This window comes from Nanorana parkeri, unplaced genomic scaffold (genome assembly GCF_000935625.1).
Source record: "Nanorana parkeri isolate BGI_ZX_2015 unplaced genomic scaffold, ASM93562v1 scaffold294, whole genome shotgun sequence".
NCBI classification, from domain to species: Eukaryota; Metazoa; Chordata; class Amphibia; order Anura; family Dicroglossidae; genus Nanorana; species Nanorana parkeri.
Window position 1 is genome coordinate 1,100,095 of NW_017306562.1, and position 18,750 is coordinate 1,118,844.

The window sequence follows — 18,750 nt, forward strand, 5'->3', positions numbered from 1 at the left end:
CTCTCTCTCTCTCTGCTGTCTTTCCTCTCTCTCTCTCTCTCTCTCTGCTGTCTTTCCTCTCTCTCTCTCTCTCTCTGCTGTCTTTCCTCTCTCTCTCTCTGCTGTCTTTATTCTCTCTCTCTCGTCTCTCTCTTCTTACCTTCAGTGCAGCAGCTTCCCAAGTCTCGTCTGACACATTCAGCCGGCAGCCACACGGGAGGACAGGACACAGCCGATTGCGATCTACCAGCGTTCGCTTTGCAATCGACTGGTAGATCGCGATCGACCTAATGGGCAACCCTGTCTTATAATCAACAGCAATATTGTGTTACTAAATACCTCAAAACAATAAAATGAAGGTCCCTTTCTTATGAAGGCTGAGTAAAGTTAATTAGGCATATGGATGTATGATGGATGGATACGTTTAATAAGGTGTATCGAGGTATGAATAATGTTGAAATTTGAATGGACATGCAGAAGATTGTTATCTTTGCAAATAAAAGAAAAAAAACAAAAAAGTTACCATCATTGTAAGGTTGAGGATTTCCAATCTTCCCACTAACCAAGTTTGCCCCCTTCAGTACTTCCAGCTCCATTACTATGACCACACGTCTAAGGAAGCAGAGGATAAAAACATTCAGTAAAGCCATATTCACATTATATCTGTAATCGTCCAACCATGGCGATAGTCCCCTGGTGCAACCACCTGTTGATATCATGTATTGTCTGGTCAATGATCCCTTCCTTCCCTCCTAGACTGTGATTGGACAATGAGGAAGTAAGAGCCCTCCTAAGAGGTCCTCTACTTCCTGTAAGAATTAAAGTCCTGGTAGGCTCAGAGTGATGACCCTCCCTCTCTCAGTATGAGAGCTGATGTGAAGAGGATTACATTAGACTTTAGGGCAGACCATTACAAAAAAAACAAAAAACACACACGCACACACTTTGCACCATTGAACTCCCCCAGCAATCTAAAAAAAAACACTTTCTTTTATTTACACTTCATGACTTGAAATCTGCTTCTAAAGCCTCCTTGGATATCCACGTTGCATATCCCAGGAGGCATTAGCTTCCTCACAGTAGCTGGGGAAGGCAGAACCTGTGGACATATCATAGGGAAACCAGCTACAAGAACCAGGGAGACAACCACCTCTCGCTGACCAAAGACGGTGGCGCAGGACCCAGAGCATGGCATATTACAACAGAGCAACGCTGGATTCTTTGGGCATGCGAGTAGGTTTACTGTGGGAAAATCCCAAACCAAAAATCTACGTGGGGATCTTAATTTTTTTTAAGCCCCCCCCCCCCTGTCCAATCCTCCAGCGCTGAGTGGAGGAACGGACGGGGGAGAGGGCGTGTACAGCTGGCTCTGCCCCTAGATAGGCAGAGCCAGCTGTCAATCACGCAGCTGGGTGGATCTCGACAGTATTGTCGGGATCCGTCCCGGCTGCGGCGGTCTCAGTATCGCGCTCGCGGTATACTGAGCTTTGGGTCACGGGAGGATGCTAGTTTGTGTCCTCCCGTGACCCTTAGAACTATGCAGAAAAGCACTGACCCCATAGTTCTCCTTTAAGTTAGGCACCAAGTATAAAATTATGAATTCATAATTTGATTGAAGGTTTTTACATCTGACTTTAATTCATCATCGTGTTAAAACAATAGAAATATACCTACTACCTGCAAAACCTCAAATAAGATCTGTTGCAGGACTTCTCAGATTATGCTAGAAAGAATTAGGCCAGAGAAAGGCCACATACAGGATCTTTATCCACCTTTGTGACATCATTCCCATACTCAAAAGATGCAAAACTGGCTAACTGCCCAATAATGCTGTAGTGTATGGGAAAGACTGACTTACAGACGTTTATGACGTTTGAGCTTCTTTGTTTTAGCTATTAGAACGCTTAAAAATGGAGGAAGAGGAAAAAAGGTAGTGCTACCAAAGTGCACTAATCTATTTTACTGGCTTGCCATAGAGAGAAAATGCAACTTTTAAGTTAGACACTTTACCGATCTTTGGGGAATGGCGCAGTTTTACACAAAACAATAACGTAAGCTGTAGACAAGCCAAAAAAGGTATTTCAGACAGACTTTTACCGAAGGCAGGAAGCACTAAACATACCGTATTCAAACATTAGAATAGAGCACAGTTTGTTTAATAATAAAATCTTAAGTACAGTATTGGCATGCACCACATGAGACATCAGACAACACATACAATATTAAATAGCTAAAATCGATATGCTTCAGGAAATACCTTGGAGGATAATACACATGTGAATAAACCTGCACAGCTAAAATTGGGTGTAATAAAAGGCAGAAGTAAATTTTCATTGCATAGCAATTGGCTCACCGATACAGACAAAGCAAGCAATGGGCTAAATACCTTCCATCTTTAAGGTTGTTTACAATGTACCGGGAGACCTTACAGATACAGTTTGCTGCAAGGAGATTCTGATCCACAAGAGAATTCAGCTGGGTAGCCAACATGAAAGCTGGAAAAAAAAATAAAAAACCAGTAAATGATAAAGATCCTCACTGACCGAAAATAAGAAAGCCCATTATTAAACCACGCAAAAGATAAAATGCAAGAATTAAAAAAACGGCCTCTAAATATATAATCCCCACCACCACCCCCTTCTCTCTCGATCTCTCTCTATCGATACTTTTGTTATTCATCGAAAAAGAAAATGGATTACCTATTGCCTGTAACCAGTGTTTTAGTATTCTATTTGAATAAGCATCATATATACATACACACACAGCACATATTTTATTTATTTATTAAACTCCCAGTTATCCAGGACCCATGGGGATTGGTAGATGGTGGATAACTGTAGTTTCTGGTTGCTTGAGAGTTACTAGTACCTCTCAAGCAACAAATCCTCCCCCCCCCCATTTATCTGCTGGCTAGATTCTGATTTTGGCCATTTCAAATTGCCATAGCCAATAGCAGGCTGGCTATTGCACACGCCCACTGCCAGTTTACATTCACCTGCAAGCTGCGGAATCTAGCCACTGCAGCAATATGTAAACAGATAATTGTATTAGCAACTAAATAAATTTAGTTGCCAACAACATTTTTTTTGTGTGCACATGTCTATGACCTAAGTCCTCGATTTTTTTTTTCTGGTTGCTTGAATGCCAGATAATGGAGAGTTTAATCTATCTACCTAATACAGGGGTAGCCAAATTCAGGCCCTCCAGCTGTGGTGAAACTACAAATCCCATGATGCATCTCTCTCCAGGAGTCATGTCTGTGGCTGTGAGAATCTTCCAATGCTTCATGGGATTTGTAGTTCCACCACAGCTGGTGGGCCAGAGTTTGGTTACCCCTGATCTAATAGGTAACTCTTGCAGCCGACAGATGGTGTTTTGAGCAAGCCATAGATACCAGCTTAAGAGAAATATGAATGGCTCAAAAGAAGGGAACCCCTCCCAACTTTTTATACCAGCATGTCAGCAAAGTTTTAAACTCCATTTCTGATTTTTTTTTTTCTCACTTAAATAACTCCCCCTGGAGGTTTTAACCCTTCCACTGCCAGAGACTATTTTAAAATGCACAGTTCAGCTCTAAAGGTTACTTAAAATCCTACAGAATTATATATTTTATGAAAGCAGAGACTCTGTAGACTAAAATAGTGGCAGCTGCAATATATGCCCTGCATTCCCGTGCAGCCGATCCCATTGCGGCCGGAAATCTGAAATCGGTAATTTCTCTCGCCCTTGCTGGGCACTGCCGTTTCCCCCGACACAGAACAGCATCCTGCAAGGAGGAAACAGTCAGGAAGCAGGGCGGAGAGCACTGTGATTGGCGTGTCACTGGAGGCCAAGCTCTCCACCTGCACCACCCTGCTTGGCTTACTGTGACAGATCACGATGGAGGGTGGTGTGGGGGGCAGCTGAGAGCGGCAATGTCACAGGAGATTGAGCTCTCCTCCCGCACTGCCCCACTTGGCCTCCTGTGACATATCAGGATGGAGAGTGGTGTGGGGGGGGAGACAGCCGTCACAGGAAGCAGCACAGCCTTCCCGTGGCTCAGCCTTCTGTGACAGCGAATCATGATGGACAGCTGTTACAAGCTGTCAGCGATCAGCTGATTGCTTGTAAATAATTGACACAGTATGTTTACTGTGTCCCCAATTACGAATGAACAGGAAGTGCTCTACATCACTTCCTGTTCATTCATGATTGTGGACATGGTTAACATACTATCTACACAAGTTATAAATGAACAGGAACACTCTGAATAGAGGCTTCCTGTTAATTTATAAAATATAGAACGCTTCAGCAAACCTGAATTAGATGGTTTCTAAAATCAATTAAAAATTTCTGTTTCTGTCAGATCTCCCTCAAACCTCTTGGTATTCTCAGCCCTCTCGCAGTAAGAGTTATGCTATGCAAACTTCCACAAAAGCAAAATAATTTCCGATAGTTGCGATTTAACAACCCCCTGCAGCCGCTGTCACTGACATTGCCAATCCCAGATCCGCTGTGCCCGGGACTGGCACGGCTGCTCTGTCACAGGAGATTAAAGGGAACTCAGTACACGATCTCCCTCTGATCTCCTCTGAGGTCCCCAAACGCATTCAGCTGTCATTCCCAGCTACAGAAGCTGGTGAAGCAGATCTCTGCTTCATCAGCTTCTGTGGGGGTCCCTAGGTGACATCAGAGGTCTTGGAGACCCCTGATGTCTCCATAAAGAGGACCTGTTATGTGAATTGGCTATCACATAGGGAGCATCTTAGCCCCCCATGTGATAGCAATAAAGTTAAGAGTAAAAAAAAAAAAAAAAAGGGAGTAAAAAAAATATTTAAAGCAAAAAACAAAAATTCTGTGGGGGTTTTTTTTTAAAGTACCCCACCCCCCACATACATGCGCGCCAGGTGCAAAAACGACGATTGCACCTATTGTGTTTCGCACATGTTACATATCACCACGAATGTCAGAATGAGAGCAATAATTTTAGGGCCCTTAATTAGGCCCCATTCACACGTAGCGACATACCTTTTGCAGCGGCCGGGATAGCACGACCTTAGGGGCGACGTTCCAGCGACGGTAGCGCGACCTTCTCAGTCGAGCTCCATTAGAAAAAAGCAAAATCCGCCGAAAAAAGGGTCCTGTAGAAGCGGCTTGCGACCGCGACATGAAGCTAAGACAGCTCCATTGAATATCATTAGCCGGCGACTTCTCGCGATATCGCGCAGCGATAAATCGCTACGTGTGAATGGGGCCTTACTGATAACACTAAACTGATGAGTAAAAGCATTTAAAGCATGCACAATTTTAAGGTCTTGCATATTTGGTGTCTATTTACACCTGTACATTGCCTATGGACTAGGGCTGCAACAACTAATCGACTAAATCATTGAAGAAACTATAAAAGAACAAATTCCCTATCAAGTAAAATCTTGCATAGGCATAAAAACTGGTGTGGAAAGGAAGGTAATGGTGGAACGCAGAGTAGAATAGCAATATACATAACTAGCACCATACTTTAAAAAGACCAAAATTGCAGGCATCCTTGAAACGCCAAAATAATTCAGTATCCAAAATTGTCCATAGGCGATGCTTTGAAAGCTTTACAGTATTGTTCCCACTCCGGCAATCGCATCGATACTCAACACATCAATGTGGCGCAGTTGTCCTTTTTATATGCAAGCATAGCCTGACACTTTTACATTCATATGTGTGCGCAAGTGGGTGCAGGGGGTCTGATAAGTGCAAAAGAAGAAAAAGGTTCTCATTAAGGAGACATCAGGGGTCTGTCAGAACCCTAATGTCACCTCTACACTACTTTGAAACTTCGGGTATAACAGATGTTGGTCTGCGGCATGTTCCTGTACTGCCCAAATAACCTCCACTCAAAAGCCAGTGACCAAAGGTTAGCATACAATATAACTAGGGCTGCAACCAACTAAAATCGATTAAATCGAGAATAGTTGTCAACTATTCTAATTATCAATTAGTTGGTTGAATCCCAGAGCACTCTCCTCCATGCTGGGAGGAGGGCATAGCAAGCAGTTGACGGGTGCAATAGCCAGAATCTTGCCATTGGCAGCTGTCATGCCCTGGCTGAAGCTATTCAAACGTCATGTGCTTATAATAATTATAATTATTGCTTACAATTATACAAAAAAATTTTTTTAAAAGTCATTTTTGGTTTCGGCCTGACAAACTCTGCTGCGGGAGGTGCGTTGCAGTCCAATTCATTTCAATGGCACCCCAAACGTGCCTCCCACCCATCGCCAGCACTGGAATGCGATGCTGTGCATTTCAGTGCAGTGCAATTGCAAAAAATTGTGCGCGCTTTTATTCTGAAGTAAACTTTGTAACTGCATTTGTGTATTTTATTTTAAATTAAGAGGATAGTATTTCATTTTTCTACCCCATCAAAAAAAAAAAAAAAAAAAAATCGGCAAACTAATCGATTATGAAAATAACATAAATTAGTTGCAGCCCTAAATGTAACAGTTACCTAACAAAAAGAATCCTAATGACTCACAAAATAGGATTACACTTATCTTAAATATGAAATAACACTGACAATGTAAAGGATGGACCGCTGCAAACTGTTAGGATAATAACCTGAATATTTACTGAGTTTTGGTCAAAGGGTATTTTTTTGTGGGCAGGAACAAACGTTTTGAGAATAGGAGTGAAATTTTAAGTCGAAATAAAGAAAGAAAAACCACACAAAAGAAAAAACACCAAAATGAGGGACAGCCTGAGCGAATGTAAATAAGACAGCTAATGTTTTTGCGTTTCTGGAGGGAAGAGTATTCAGTTTCATTTTCAAATCATTAAGCGACCCCTTCCTGCTGTGCCAAGTCAGCTCAGTTTTCACTACCTTAGCAGAACAGGGTGCCAAGGTACTTAAGTGAAAGTGAATACTTGGATCTGTACATAAAGCAGTTCAGACCTGCTTACCAGAAACAGCTAATGCAAAAACGTTAATTTCTTGTCTGCCCACTGTCCAGCAATTAATGTAATTATCAAGAACCCAGTTAGTCCCATTTACATGGCTACATAAACATGCTACAATAAATAATAAAAAAAAAAGAAGATGCAACCTACACGAAAGTGTGTTTAACCCATCGCTCATCAGCAACCGGTAGCGAGGAGGACCAGCAGCAGTGTTGATTGGACGAATGTTCTAAATCAGGATAAAAAACAAAAAAGTTATTAATACAAACCCAAAAAGTTTTCTTACAGGTCTCCCTCACTGTAAAATTTCTGAAGTCCTTTGAGGAGCATAGGAAGTCTTTAACCTTTGGGTTACACTGCTGCCTACAGGAGGCTTGGACGTCGGTAAACAGAAACAAACAAAACTGTGGACAAGCCCAGGATAATCCTCTCCTCTATTACCTGCATGTCTCATGTTTGGTAGCAAGCAGTACTGAAAGAATAAACACAGACGTGGGACCTATGCCCCTCAATGGATTTTAGGAAAAGGTTTTTACAGCAAGTTCAAAAATAACATTTTTTTTCTCACCCACAAGTCTTTTACCTTGGATGTCCGAAAGCAGTCCAACTGAGGAGTGGGCAACACAGCAAAAAAACACAGGCCCAAGAAAACAGAAAATAATTGAATTGTCTGGAGCTTGCAGAGGTCCTGAAGCAGGCATGTAATGTTAGAAAGGGGGCTGTGTGAAGTTATGTTTACTTAACACCGTTTGTACTTGCAGATTTCAACATCAGTTTTAAACTAAGTTTGATCACTGTCTTAACAAAGGATTACAGACTTAAGTGTTAAAGACTTAGAAGTATTATGTTAATGGAAGCAGCTTAGTCTGTCTCTCTACCTTCATTTTCAAACTGCTCAGAGTAGCTTGAAATCTGCACAAAGGCCTTCAGAAAACATCTAACAAAAGGCAAGAAATTTTAAATAATTGTATTTCGGAATACTGTGTGAATAGGAGCACATAACACTGGTGTTTTCTCAAATTCGACTGCAAAAGTGGAACTACACTGAAGTCCAGGTGGCAGCCTTGCATATTTGTGAACGTTGGTTGATGCCATAAAGCCCAAGAAGCACTCACAGATCTAGAGTGTGCATTGAAAGAAAAGGGTGGACCCTGATCCTCAACACAAGCTTGACTAATGGTCTGTCTTAGCCACCTACAGATGGTGGAACAAGAAGCCAATGTATCCTTTCAGGGTCCATCCAGGATAACAAAACAAAAATCACCCTTTCTGAAAGAGCAGTGGCTGAGAGACAGACTCACACAGCCTGTACCACATCTAAAGGATGAGGGGAAGTTTACTTTCGGTAAACTTGAGTCAGACAGAGGGACAGAAGGAAAGTGTCCTGGTTGTGGTAAAAGACAACTACCTTAGGCAAAAAGGAAGTTTCATGCTTCAATGCCACCTTGTCCTATGCAAAACCAAAAAGGCTTCTTTGCAGTATGAGGCCGCCAGTTCAAACGCTTGCCTGGCAGTGAGGTTCACACCACGTCAAGTATGCCTTCCATGTCCGACAATAGACTTTCTAGCTTTGAGCACTGTAGGAATCTCAGATTCAGAGATGCCCATTTCTCTCAAAAGCTGGGCTTTAACAGCCATGCCAATGAAGCTAGCAAGCGAGAAGCTGGATGGCAAATCGGCCCTTGGGACAGAAAATTCTGAAGATCTGGAAGCGTCCAAAGAGCACCCACTAGGAGTCTTACCAGGATGGCATTCATCTACCTGGGCCAGTATGGAGCAATGAGGTTCACCAGAATACAGTTCATCTCGATCCTGTGGGGCAGTGAAGGGAGACGTTTCAGGGGAGTAAATGCATAGATAAAGGGTGTACTGATCCCAGAGCACCCACTGTTTCCACTAGAGGATCCCTGTAACTGGAATTAACCTGTCCAGTTTGTTGTTGAACCTGGAGGCCAGGAGGTCCACATCCGGCAACATCAACCTGTGACTTAGGTCCTGGAACACTTACAGGTCTAGGGACCACTCTTCTGGGTTCAAGCTTTGTCATCAGAAAAAAATCTGCCTGCCAACAGTCTATGCCTGAAATGTACACAACGGACAAGGCCGGAGCGTGAAGCATAGTCCAGGACAGGAACTGCCCACCTCTCTTGCTGCAGAGACTTCTGGTTTCTACCGATGGTTTAAGTTTGCCACTGCACTGGTATTGTCCGTCAGAGTCCGGATCGTATGACCCCTCAACAAGATGGTCCAACCCTACCGAGACAGCCAAATCTACAGGATGTTTTAATCGGGAGACAAGTTTTCTCAGGCAACCAAGTCCACTACAAAAGTCCCAAAGTCTCCTCTCCAGCCTGACAGGGCATCCATCGTGAGGATCTTCCAAAAGATGGTAAGGATGGACTTCTCTAGCGCCAGAGCCAGATTCCTGAGCTACCAAGTCAAGGACAACCTGGTACCCAATGTAAAACGAAACAGTCCATCGAGAGACCAGACCAACTTGTCCCACGATGACAATGTTGCATTGCAGATCCCTGGAGTGGAACTGGTGAAAGGTACCTGCCTTGCAGGAGGCTAGCATCAGGCAAACCGTCACAGCTGAAGTTTGATGCTGAGAGATCTTTTCCAGATGAATAAGCAAAGGATCAACGACAGCAGTGGTTAGGTCTTCTGGTAATAGGACATTTGTGGGAAGGTGCAAGAGTGAAGTAAAGTAAAGAGCAGCAGAGGAGTTGCCAGAACACTCTTTTTGCACTTTGCCCAGGTCTGCAGGCACCCTTCTTGTGTTGGAGGGGTGTGAGAGAGAGCCGAGTCACAAAGGGGAGAATAGCTGTTTTGAAGCAGGAAAAGAAACCAAGGGAGAGCTGTGCTGCAGCAGTGAAAGGTGTGGGGGCAGGAGCTGTCAGTGGGGAAGAGGAGCATGGGGAGAATTGTGCTGCAGCAGGGAAAGGTGCAGGTAAAGGAGTTGTCGGAGAAGAGGAGCAGGGGAAGAACTGTGTTTGAGACAGGAAAGGTGTGAGGTGGGAGCTGTCAAAGTGTAGATGAGCTGGGAAAGAGCTGTGCTAGAGCAGGGAAATATATGTGTGTGGGGGGCGGGGGGGGGCTGTTGGAGAGGTAGATGAGCTGGGGGAGAACTGTGCTGGAACAGGGAAAGGTGTGGGATGGGAGCTGTCAGAGGGGTAGAGGTGTAGGAGGAGAGCTGTGCTGGAGCAGGGAAATATGTGTGTGTGTGTGGGGGGGGGGAGCTGTCAGAGGGGTAGAGGTGCAGGAGGAGAGCTGTGCTGAAGCAGAGAAAAGTGTTGGGGTAAGAGCTGTTGACTGAGCTGGGAAAGAACTGTGCTGGAGCAGGGAAAAATGTGAGGTGGAAGCTAACAGAGGGGTAGAGGAGCAGGGGGAAAGCTGTGCTGGAGAAGGGAAAGGTGTCAGGCAGTGTGAAGCAATATCAAAGGATGAGCGTGGAGGTATGAAGCAGATGGCTATGGTGGTGGGGGACTGTGGATGTAGAGCAGTGAAGAGTGAAGTTTAGTGCAGGGGGTGAGAGTTGTTAGAGCAGCAATGTTTGGGTGTGCAAAGTAATTTGTTAGTGAAGCACAAGTGTTGTGGAGTGTGGGAGAGAAATTAGAATTTTTTTTTCATAAGCTTTTTTTAGGTTTAGGAGAGAGAGGGCACACTATACATTCCTTTTAGCTAGGTGCTGTCTGTCTAGTAGCAGTGTCCCTGTTTATGGAAAATGCAGAGACTCCTTTCACTACATCATTCCAACAGTTGCAATTGTATAAACCAGCCAATAGTCTTTAATCCCAAGGGCATCCAGGAAAGGGTGTGTACACGCCAAGATTCTTCACAAGTAACCCATTATTCTAATTCAGGAGTTTTGGGTGATGGGCTTAGGAATATAATCAGGTAGATAAACTTATTACATTGTTATTAAAAAACAAATCTCTAAACTTAGATTGTAATGTACAAAGGGGACTGTAGTATAATAAAACTGGATAATAACTACTGCTGTGATCTAGATAGATCAAGAGAGGGCCTGGAAACAATGAGAATGAAGCAATGTACGCAAAAAAACTCAGAATTTAGATTGTATCACAGCTATGGGTGATTCAACAAAAATTGTAGATTGCAGGCAGTAATTGACTCCAATTATTGTCTTCAATCTACAAATTTCCATTCATTCTTATTGTTTCCAAACCTTAAGGAAGGTGGCCGTGTCTGCCCCCAAATGCATTAGATCAACATCATTATTAAACATTTTTTTTTGTGGACACTAACATCCATTTTGGTCTGGTGCGCTTCTCTTTTCTGTCCCTGATCTTCTCTGACTTTAAGGCTACGCACTAGTTGTTGAACAGTTTTGTAAGCATTTACTTTTCAGGGTCACAAGCATAGAGCTAGAATGTGAACTCTAAGAAATGGCAATTTCCATAAGAGGTGTCTAAAGCGGGTACCGTATATACTCGAGTACAAGCCGAGATTTTCAGCCCATTTTTGGGGTGAAACTTTGTGACAACTAACCTTCAAGCAAAAAGGATACTCAACAGTGTAGTTGAACACCAGGCAGAATTATTTCTAGTATAAGTACCCAATCTCTGTTGGGCCAAGCTTCAGTATCTTGCTAGTCGGTCCCGCTGACTCTCAAAATACCTGAACAATGCCTGCATCCAATCAGATTGTTCAGATATTTTCACAGCAAGCGGGGCAGACTAGCAAGATACCGAAGCTTGGCCCGGTGGGAGATTCCTCCATCCACACAGTTTAGCACAGATAGCACAATAGGTTCCTCTTTTTCCATGTGACCATATAATATCTGCAAAAAATCTATAGGTGAGTGGCCAGCTTAACACTATGGCAATACATACAAGGAAGGAGAACACAAAGATGACCTAATTTGTGTTGAGAACTGTCCAACCAGCAAGTTCAGAGTAGGTCTTTAAAGGACATTGGAATGTGTGCATTCCCAGGAGTCACAGGGCTGTTTTTCATACTTTGTTTTATAGATTCTTTTACAGGCCTAGAAGTTCAAAATATCCTCCACAATATCTTCAATCCATCTCACAGGGTAGGGTTGTTATCTCTAAACTGCAATCAGCTGTTTTCCCCCTCCTCCCCTCTGTGCTCTGTGAAAAGAAAGCAGAGATGAGTCATAGAGCTGTGTGTCTGTGTGAGTGTTAAGGTGCCCATACACTGCACGATTATCGTACGAGAATTGCGGCAAATCCCGCGATCGTACGATAATCGCAAAGTGTATGGAAGGCGTGCGACCGTTTCTACTGTACGGTCGCACGTCTTCCGTCGAACAAGCATGCTGGAAAACCCACCGAGAATCGTACGTTTCTCGGCGAGTTAGTGGCCCGCTTGTTCGACAACTGCCGAACAGGACGGTGTGCGCACGCGCACACTGCCCGTTTGCAGTCATCGGAAGCCCGCCCCACAGGGTGGTGGCCTTGCGATGATCGAAAGTGCGATCTACCTGTCCAAGATGGGCAGATCGTACTTTTTTTTTAAATTACTTTACAACCCTTGCAAGGCAAAAGTCTTGCGAGGGTTGTAAAGTGTATGGCCACCTTTAGAATCACTTGCCCTGTTCTATAGACTTCTGTGTCCTGTGCCTCTCTCAGATCTCCCCCTTATCCTCGGTCACATTTACTCTCGGCTGCCCCAAGTCCAGGTTCCCCAATAACCCCTCCCCACCATTCTTCGCATTTACAGATATGACTCCTAGAACAGAGAAAAAGACATTGGATGGGAATTGATCAAAATTGGAGCAAACAGAATCTGGAGCCGTTGCCCATGGCAACCAATCAGCTTCTATCCACTTCATTCCGTCAAGATTTGAAAATGAAAGAGAAGCTGATTGGCTGCCATGCACAGCTGCTCCAGATTTTGCCTGCTCCGGTTTCGATAGATCCCCCCCACTGTGCAGTGTCACCGGGGATGTGCGGCGTCAAAGGTGGAAATGTCCTTTAAGTAGGCTGTACTGATTAAAAGCACTGGACATATACATACTGTCTGGCCCTCTCGATCACAAAACTGGCTGAAAAACCTTTGCCAGGCAATACAGGTGACATGCATGCATTTCAACTGCGTGTATAGCTGTTTGCCTGGAGCTCAACTTTAATATGACAAAATGGAAAAAATCCAAATACTGGAATGATACTTACAATGACTTGCAGAATGGGATGTAATGACGTCTCCCCTTGCAAAATACTCTGTAATGTTTAAAAAATAGATGTTACATTTTCTGTCCAAGTACAGATAGAGGTGGTACTAGTAGAAAAAGTTACTGAAAAGGAAACAATAACCAATTATAAAACTACTCAAAGAAAGTTTTATTTGAACTTTTACCAACCTACGTTAAAGCAAATCAAGATGAACGGTAACATAATGGAAGCAAAGAAAGAAAAGACATAACCCATCCCAAGCGGAGAAATCATCTTATTCTGTAGAGTTACTTGGACATTACATGAACTGCTTTGCTCATCTCAAACTACAGCAATGCCTTACACCTAACTTCATTTGGGACGGCTGAAACAGAGTTCCAGAATGATCAAAGGCTGCACCTTCTACTGTTGGTATCTACTTTCCCCATGCTGTCAAGCAAACATGTTACTTTGTCCTGTGCAAAATACGTGTGTTACTAAACAGAGGAAAATGCATGGAATCACACCTGCTGTAAACAAGAACAAAAAAAAAAAAAAAAAAAGGAGGAGCTTGTTCAAACCATGTCTGTTGAACTGCGTTTTCCTGCACACCACCACACATGTATGGCGTGAAAAGTGCACATGAGAAACAATTGTTTTCATCATACATGTGCAGAAAAAAAAAAAACCCCAGCTCAACAGATATGGTGTGAATAAGCCGTAATAGCTAAACGTGACCTGTGCACTATGCAGGCAATGGCCTCCCAAGAGTAAACTTAATGTAGGGCTGTTACTGATTAAAATTTTTGTGTTCAATTAATCGACATTTTTTTTAATCGATTAATTATAACGCACATACAGATCCAACTACATTGGCCTATACACATACAGCACAGCAATGAAGTAATAAAATGAACTAGGATCACACTAATCCAGCACGTTATTAATCTCACGTGCCTCACTCAATATGGCCGCCGCTTGAGTGGGGCAATTCAGAATAATAACATGCTGGATTAGTGTGATCCTAGTTCATTTTATTACTTCATTGCTGTGCTGTATGTGTATAGGCCAATGCCTTGGCTGGCGCTCGTGCAGAAAGTTTAAAAAAAAATGTAATCGATCAAAATTATTAACGATTAATCGTTAATTTGCACAGCCCTATTAATGAGCATATAAACCAAAAAAATATATATTGCAGCTTACCCATCCTTAGATGTGGCGGCTGCAATCGTTTTCTTATTTTAGTCTTTTTCACCCCTATATTTTCACCTCGTGATCCAGCCAATATCATACTTCCTGTCTCAGGGTGCATCCACTCCATCTAGGAGCAATGGATCCACCCACCCGTGGACAGCAACATTGTCACCCGGTGGGGAGGGTAGCGTTAGCTGCACCATGTTGCAGTAGTGTGCGAGAATTAAAAAAAATAGCACAATGTACTTTTTTTTTTAGCACAGCTAACCGCATAGTACCTCCCTGTGCAGACTAAACTTCATAAAGTGTCACGCATGACATTTCAATAAAGTTCTAACAAAAAGAAAAAAAGGGAAACAGTGCAATGCAATTTTTTCCAAAGAAGTCGGTCTTCTGGCGGATCTGGGGTGAGGTGGTTGCGCAGATTCCTGTTGGCTTCTTTCTTTCCCTCCTGTTCTTTGATTCCTACGCCTCCTAGTCTCTATCATTTGTTTTGGTTCTGAACTTTCCTCCATCGCTGTGTTTCAGGGAGCCCATTGCTCTCTGCCATCTACTTTTTCTTTTACATGCGTTCCGGTGATGTCTGTGGGGAAGTGAGGAGGTTTCCATTTTTTTTTTTTCTGCACTTTTGCTTCCTTTCCAGGGTATTCTTTATGACAAATAAAATGTTCGCAAACAGTGGGGCTTTTTTTTTTAACACCATATTTAATATGGTTCCCAAATGTCTCCATGGTATGTGTTGAGTTCTGTAACAAGTGATGTTTGATTATTGTTAATGTGATGCCCTGATTATTGTGTATTTGACATTGGCCCACTGTTTGGTAAACTATGGACAACTGCCTTCCATTGTTTTTTCCCGTATGTAGATTTATAAATAATGAAAAAAACGCGCATTGCACAGCGCCTGCCAAGGTACATCAGCAGCCACACATTCAGTACAACTTGCTGGTGTGAATATAGACTATACTATGCACTTTGCGGCTTCATTTTGCATCTGCTGCAAAATAGCCCTGAGTTAGGGTCAAAAACTGCAAGTGTAAGGACTTCCCTTAAGTGATGCCTCTTGATCCGATCATCTTCTTCTTTACAGTAGTTTTCAGCTGTCCCTCCAGCGCTGGTGCCGGTCTCCGATCCAGCGTTGACTCCTCTCTTAACTGGCACTTCCTGTCCCAAGGAATCTGTACGGGTGCACGCTGCTGCATCAACTTACCCTGTCTCTCTCCTCTTCTCCCGGCTGAAGATCTGTACTGTGCATGCACCCGCCCAAAGATCCCTTGCGACCGCCCGAGAATGTTAAGATCTTTGAATGGGAGCATGCAGCGGCGACACGAGTAAGTTTTAACCCATTTGAAAAGTTTTTTTTTAAAATGTTTTTGCATATATCTACTGCTTGCTAGCAGTAGATATATGCAAAGGCAAGCAAGGCTTTAATGACCCTTTAAAAAGGAGAACTATGAGGTGAGTGAAAATCACTCATCCTCATAGTTAGAGCCGACGTGTGACAATGAAGCTGTCACACGTTGACTCTATAGATCAGGAAGTGAGCTAACACATACCATTGCTCGCTCACTTTCCGATCACATCCCTGCAGAGAGCAGTGACTGTCAGTCACCGCTCCCTGCAAGGATTCCCCCCTCTGATCCTCCAGCGCTGAGTGGGGGAACGAACAGGGGAGGGGGTGGACACCGCTGGCCTATGGATAGGCAGAGCCCGCTGTCAATCAGCCAGCTGGTTGGATCCAGACAGTATTATTGGGATCCGTCCCGGCTGTGGCGCTCTCAGTATATAGAGGGCAATAACCCGCTATATACTGAGCTTTGGGTCACAGGAGGATGTTAGTATATGTCCTCCTGTGACCGTAAAGAGAGCTATGGGGTAAAACGTTTACCCCATAGTTCTCTTTTAAGAAAGAAGCCTCTTTTTTTTTTTTTTAAGTGCACTCCACAGTTCAAGAATGTCAGACCTTGTTCTGGTCTACCAATGTATGGCCGTGCATTGCGAGACCTGATAAGATGTCAATAAACAAGGTCGACATTCATGAACCACGGAGTCCCAGTGATTTCTTCAGTCTCTTACTGGCAACAGAGGAGAGTCTGCACATCACAACACAGGAGGGGAATTGCTTTGGCAAGCAATTCTGGGTACACGCGTTTCTAGATTTTATTTTTATTCAACCTGAGGGGTGAACGGGAAAATTAGAACAGATTCTTCCATTAATCCTTACGAGTATTAATGGATGAATCCCCCACTGTTTGCATTGTATGCTGACAGCGGCCACCAGCTCTGTTGCTTTAACAATGTTGAAAAACAACTTTTGCTATTCTATTAACATGCTCAAGCTAACACAAAGCTCTCCCCACACATTACAATCTGACTTGAGCAATCTACTTAAAGGTTAGGTTCACACCTGGGCGACTCCAGACCGCACGGCAATCGTGCACAAAACCGTGTGTATTGCCACACGGTCATGAAGTCACCCACCGCAGCCGATCATACTGTGGGTGCCATTATTTTGATTGTACAAAGATACGGTCACATTGTAGCATGCATGGTGTCCCCAAGCATCTAATAACTGGGGTTCAATTTACATTAAGCTTAATAACAGTTCACATATGTAATTTAGAACACTAAAGAGCCCATTTACTGCAACCTATGCCCCTCAAACTGCCGAACTATTCGTCCTAGAGGACCAACCACATTTCCCGCAGTGATAAAGTTAAAAGAAGTGCCCTGGGACTTGTCTGAGCATGTCCTCCCGCAGCCACTCACCGCTATGGAGCCTTCGCTGAGTTTTGGCAGTGCCATGGTGGCTGTGTATCGGACAGTAGATCCGTCTATAAACCTGACAGCTGTCTATACAGCACGGCTCTGAGCGCGCCAGCCTAAGCCTGAATTCTGTGGCGCCAAATCACACATCTGGTCACGTTGTACCTTACAGTGACGTGACGCAGTAAGACTGCCTGTTTTCCGTCGGCCATCTTTAGTCCTGGCAGCGTCCGTAACCTAGCGTTTGGCTGTCGAGGCGGCGCACGCAATCCTCAATCAGCCACTAGCTGATTGAGGATTGTTTGCCATTAGTAATGATGGCGACAGCAGACTAGCACACCGGCCTTTGTTATAATGTACATATTGGGGCATCGCGGGACACTGAGCTGCGTCATACTGGCGCCAATTCAAACACGTGACTGCAACTACAAGAGCGAGGTGGAGAAGTGAGTGCAGCGGCCATCTGCCACAATGGTCACTAGCAGGGAAGCCTGAGTGTATCAGGAGCATGCTTTGGTTAGGCACTAACGGGGGCGGGGAAATGGTCGTAACTGCAGGCTTGTTCTAATTGGTGTGTTTTGTTGTAGAAAGACATTTAGTAAATAGGAGGTCTGTAGTAGTAGTTTGTTGCCGAGGAGTAGTTCTTTCCTGAGTTTGAAGACTGAGTAAAATTTTTTTGCTTTGAATAGAGCAGCGCAGTGTAAAGCTCTTATAAATATATTTTTTGTTGTCTCCTATTGGGGAGATTTTCCTTAATTTCCTGTCCTGGAGATGCAACAGGATAATAAAGAAAATCCATCCAAAATGAGAGGAATGTTCCCGTACACAGTTGTCCCTGGAACCCTCATCCCATGTTTTGGTGACAACTCTAAAGTTAGTTATAGAATCTGGTTTTGGAATGTTTGATTCTCTAATAGTTAAGCAAGAACCCCGGGCACAGAAAAAACGTAACTTTGCAGTGGGGTTACCCCTGCACTACAGGGGTTAAGGGAGAACTATGAGGTGAGTGATTTCTAGTCATCCTCATAATTTAATGCTGACCTGTGACAAAGAAGTTGTCACAGGTCGGCTCTATTGGGAAGTGAGCCGAAACATGCCGCCAATCTGCTCACTTCCCAATTCACACATGGACTCATACACACGCACACACCAGCTCAACCATAAATGCATACAAGCAGGTTGGAGTTGATGGACTTATGTCTTTATCGAGCCTCAAATACTATGTAACTATGGAGAAAAACACCCCATAGTTCTCTTTTAAGTGCTTGTCTTCTGTAGGGTACTCGGGGCTCTTTGACTTATCTGATCCTTGGTCCTGCATCGGTCAGCACTCGCTTCTCTCCCTCCGCTCCGGCTGTGAAATGTCCTTTGACGTCCTCACGTCTAATGCAGGTCGATGGATCTGCATAAGATGTGATGTCATCAGTGCTCCTTAGACTGCCAGAGCCCAGGGTAGAGGAGCCTGGAGGGACCGAGGATCAGCTGAGTAAAACCGCTTTCTGTCGGCCCCGTAGACATATATGAGCACTAAACCCTTGCAGTGCGGGGGTAGCCCCACCCCACTGCAAGGGAAAGTTTTTTTGCAAAGAGTTCTTTAATTGAACCAAATCGACAATCGATTTTGACCCTAGTGCTGAACAAAAAAAATCTACGTTAGAGGATGGAATTTTTTTTTTCTTGAACTAACAAAATTCTAGCAGTGAATGTGGTTTATGGGAAACCCCATTCCAAAATTGAACGTTAA

At 43.8% G+C, this 18,750-nt stretch overlaps 1 protein-coding gene across 2 annotated transcripts in view; it reads right to left on the bottom strand.

Moving 5' to 3' along the window:
* The window catches only part of RPA1 (replication protein A1), a 51,239-nt gene extending 34,010 nt beyond the window's left edge, over positions 1 to 17,229 (bottom strand). For both annotated transcript variants that reach the window (XM_018557657.1, XM_018557656.1), the window contains exons 1-5: positions 17,010 to 17,229; positions 13,068 to 13,115; positions 7,057 to 7,135; positions 2,366 to 2,474; positions 503 to 591 (exon numbers count right to left, since the gene is read on the bottom strand). In XM_018557657.1, the coding sequence (XP_018413159.1) occupies positions 503 to 591; positions 2,366 to 2,474; positions 7,057 to 7,135; positions 13,068 to 13,115; positions 17,010 to 17,045 (361 nt within the window). In that variant the 5' untranslated portion in view covers positions 17,046 to 17,229. The remainder of the gene's footprint in view (positions 1 to 502; positions 592 to 2,365; positions 2,475 to 7,056; positions 7,136 to 13,067; positions 13,116 to 17,009) is intronic.
* Positions 17,230 to 18,750: the final 1,521 nt, after the last annotated feature.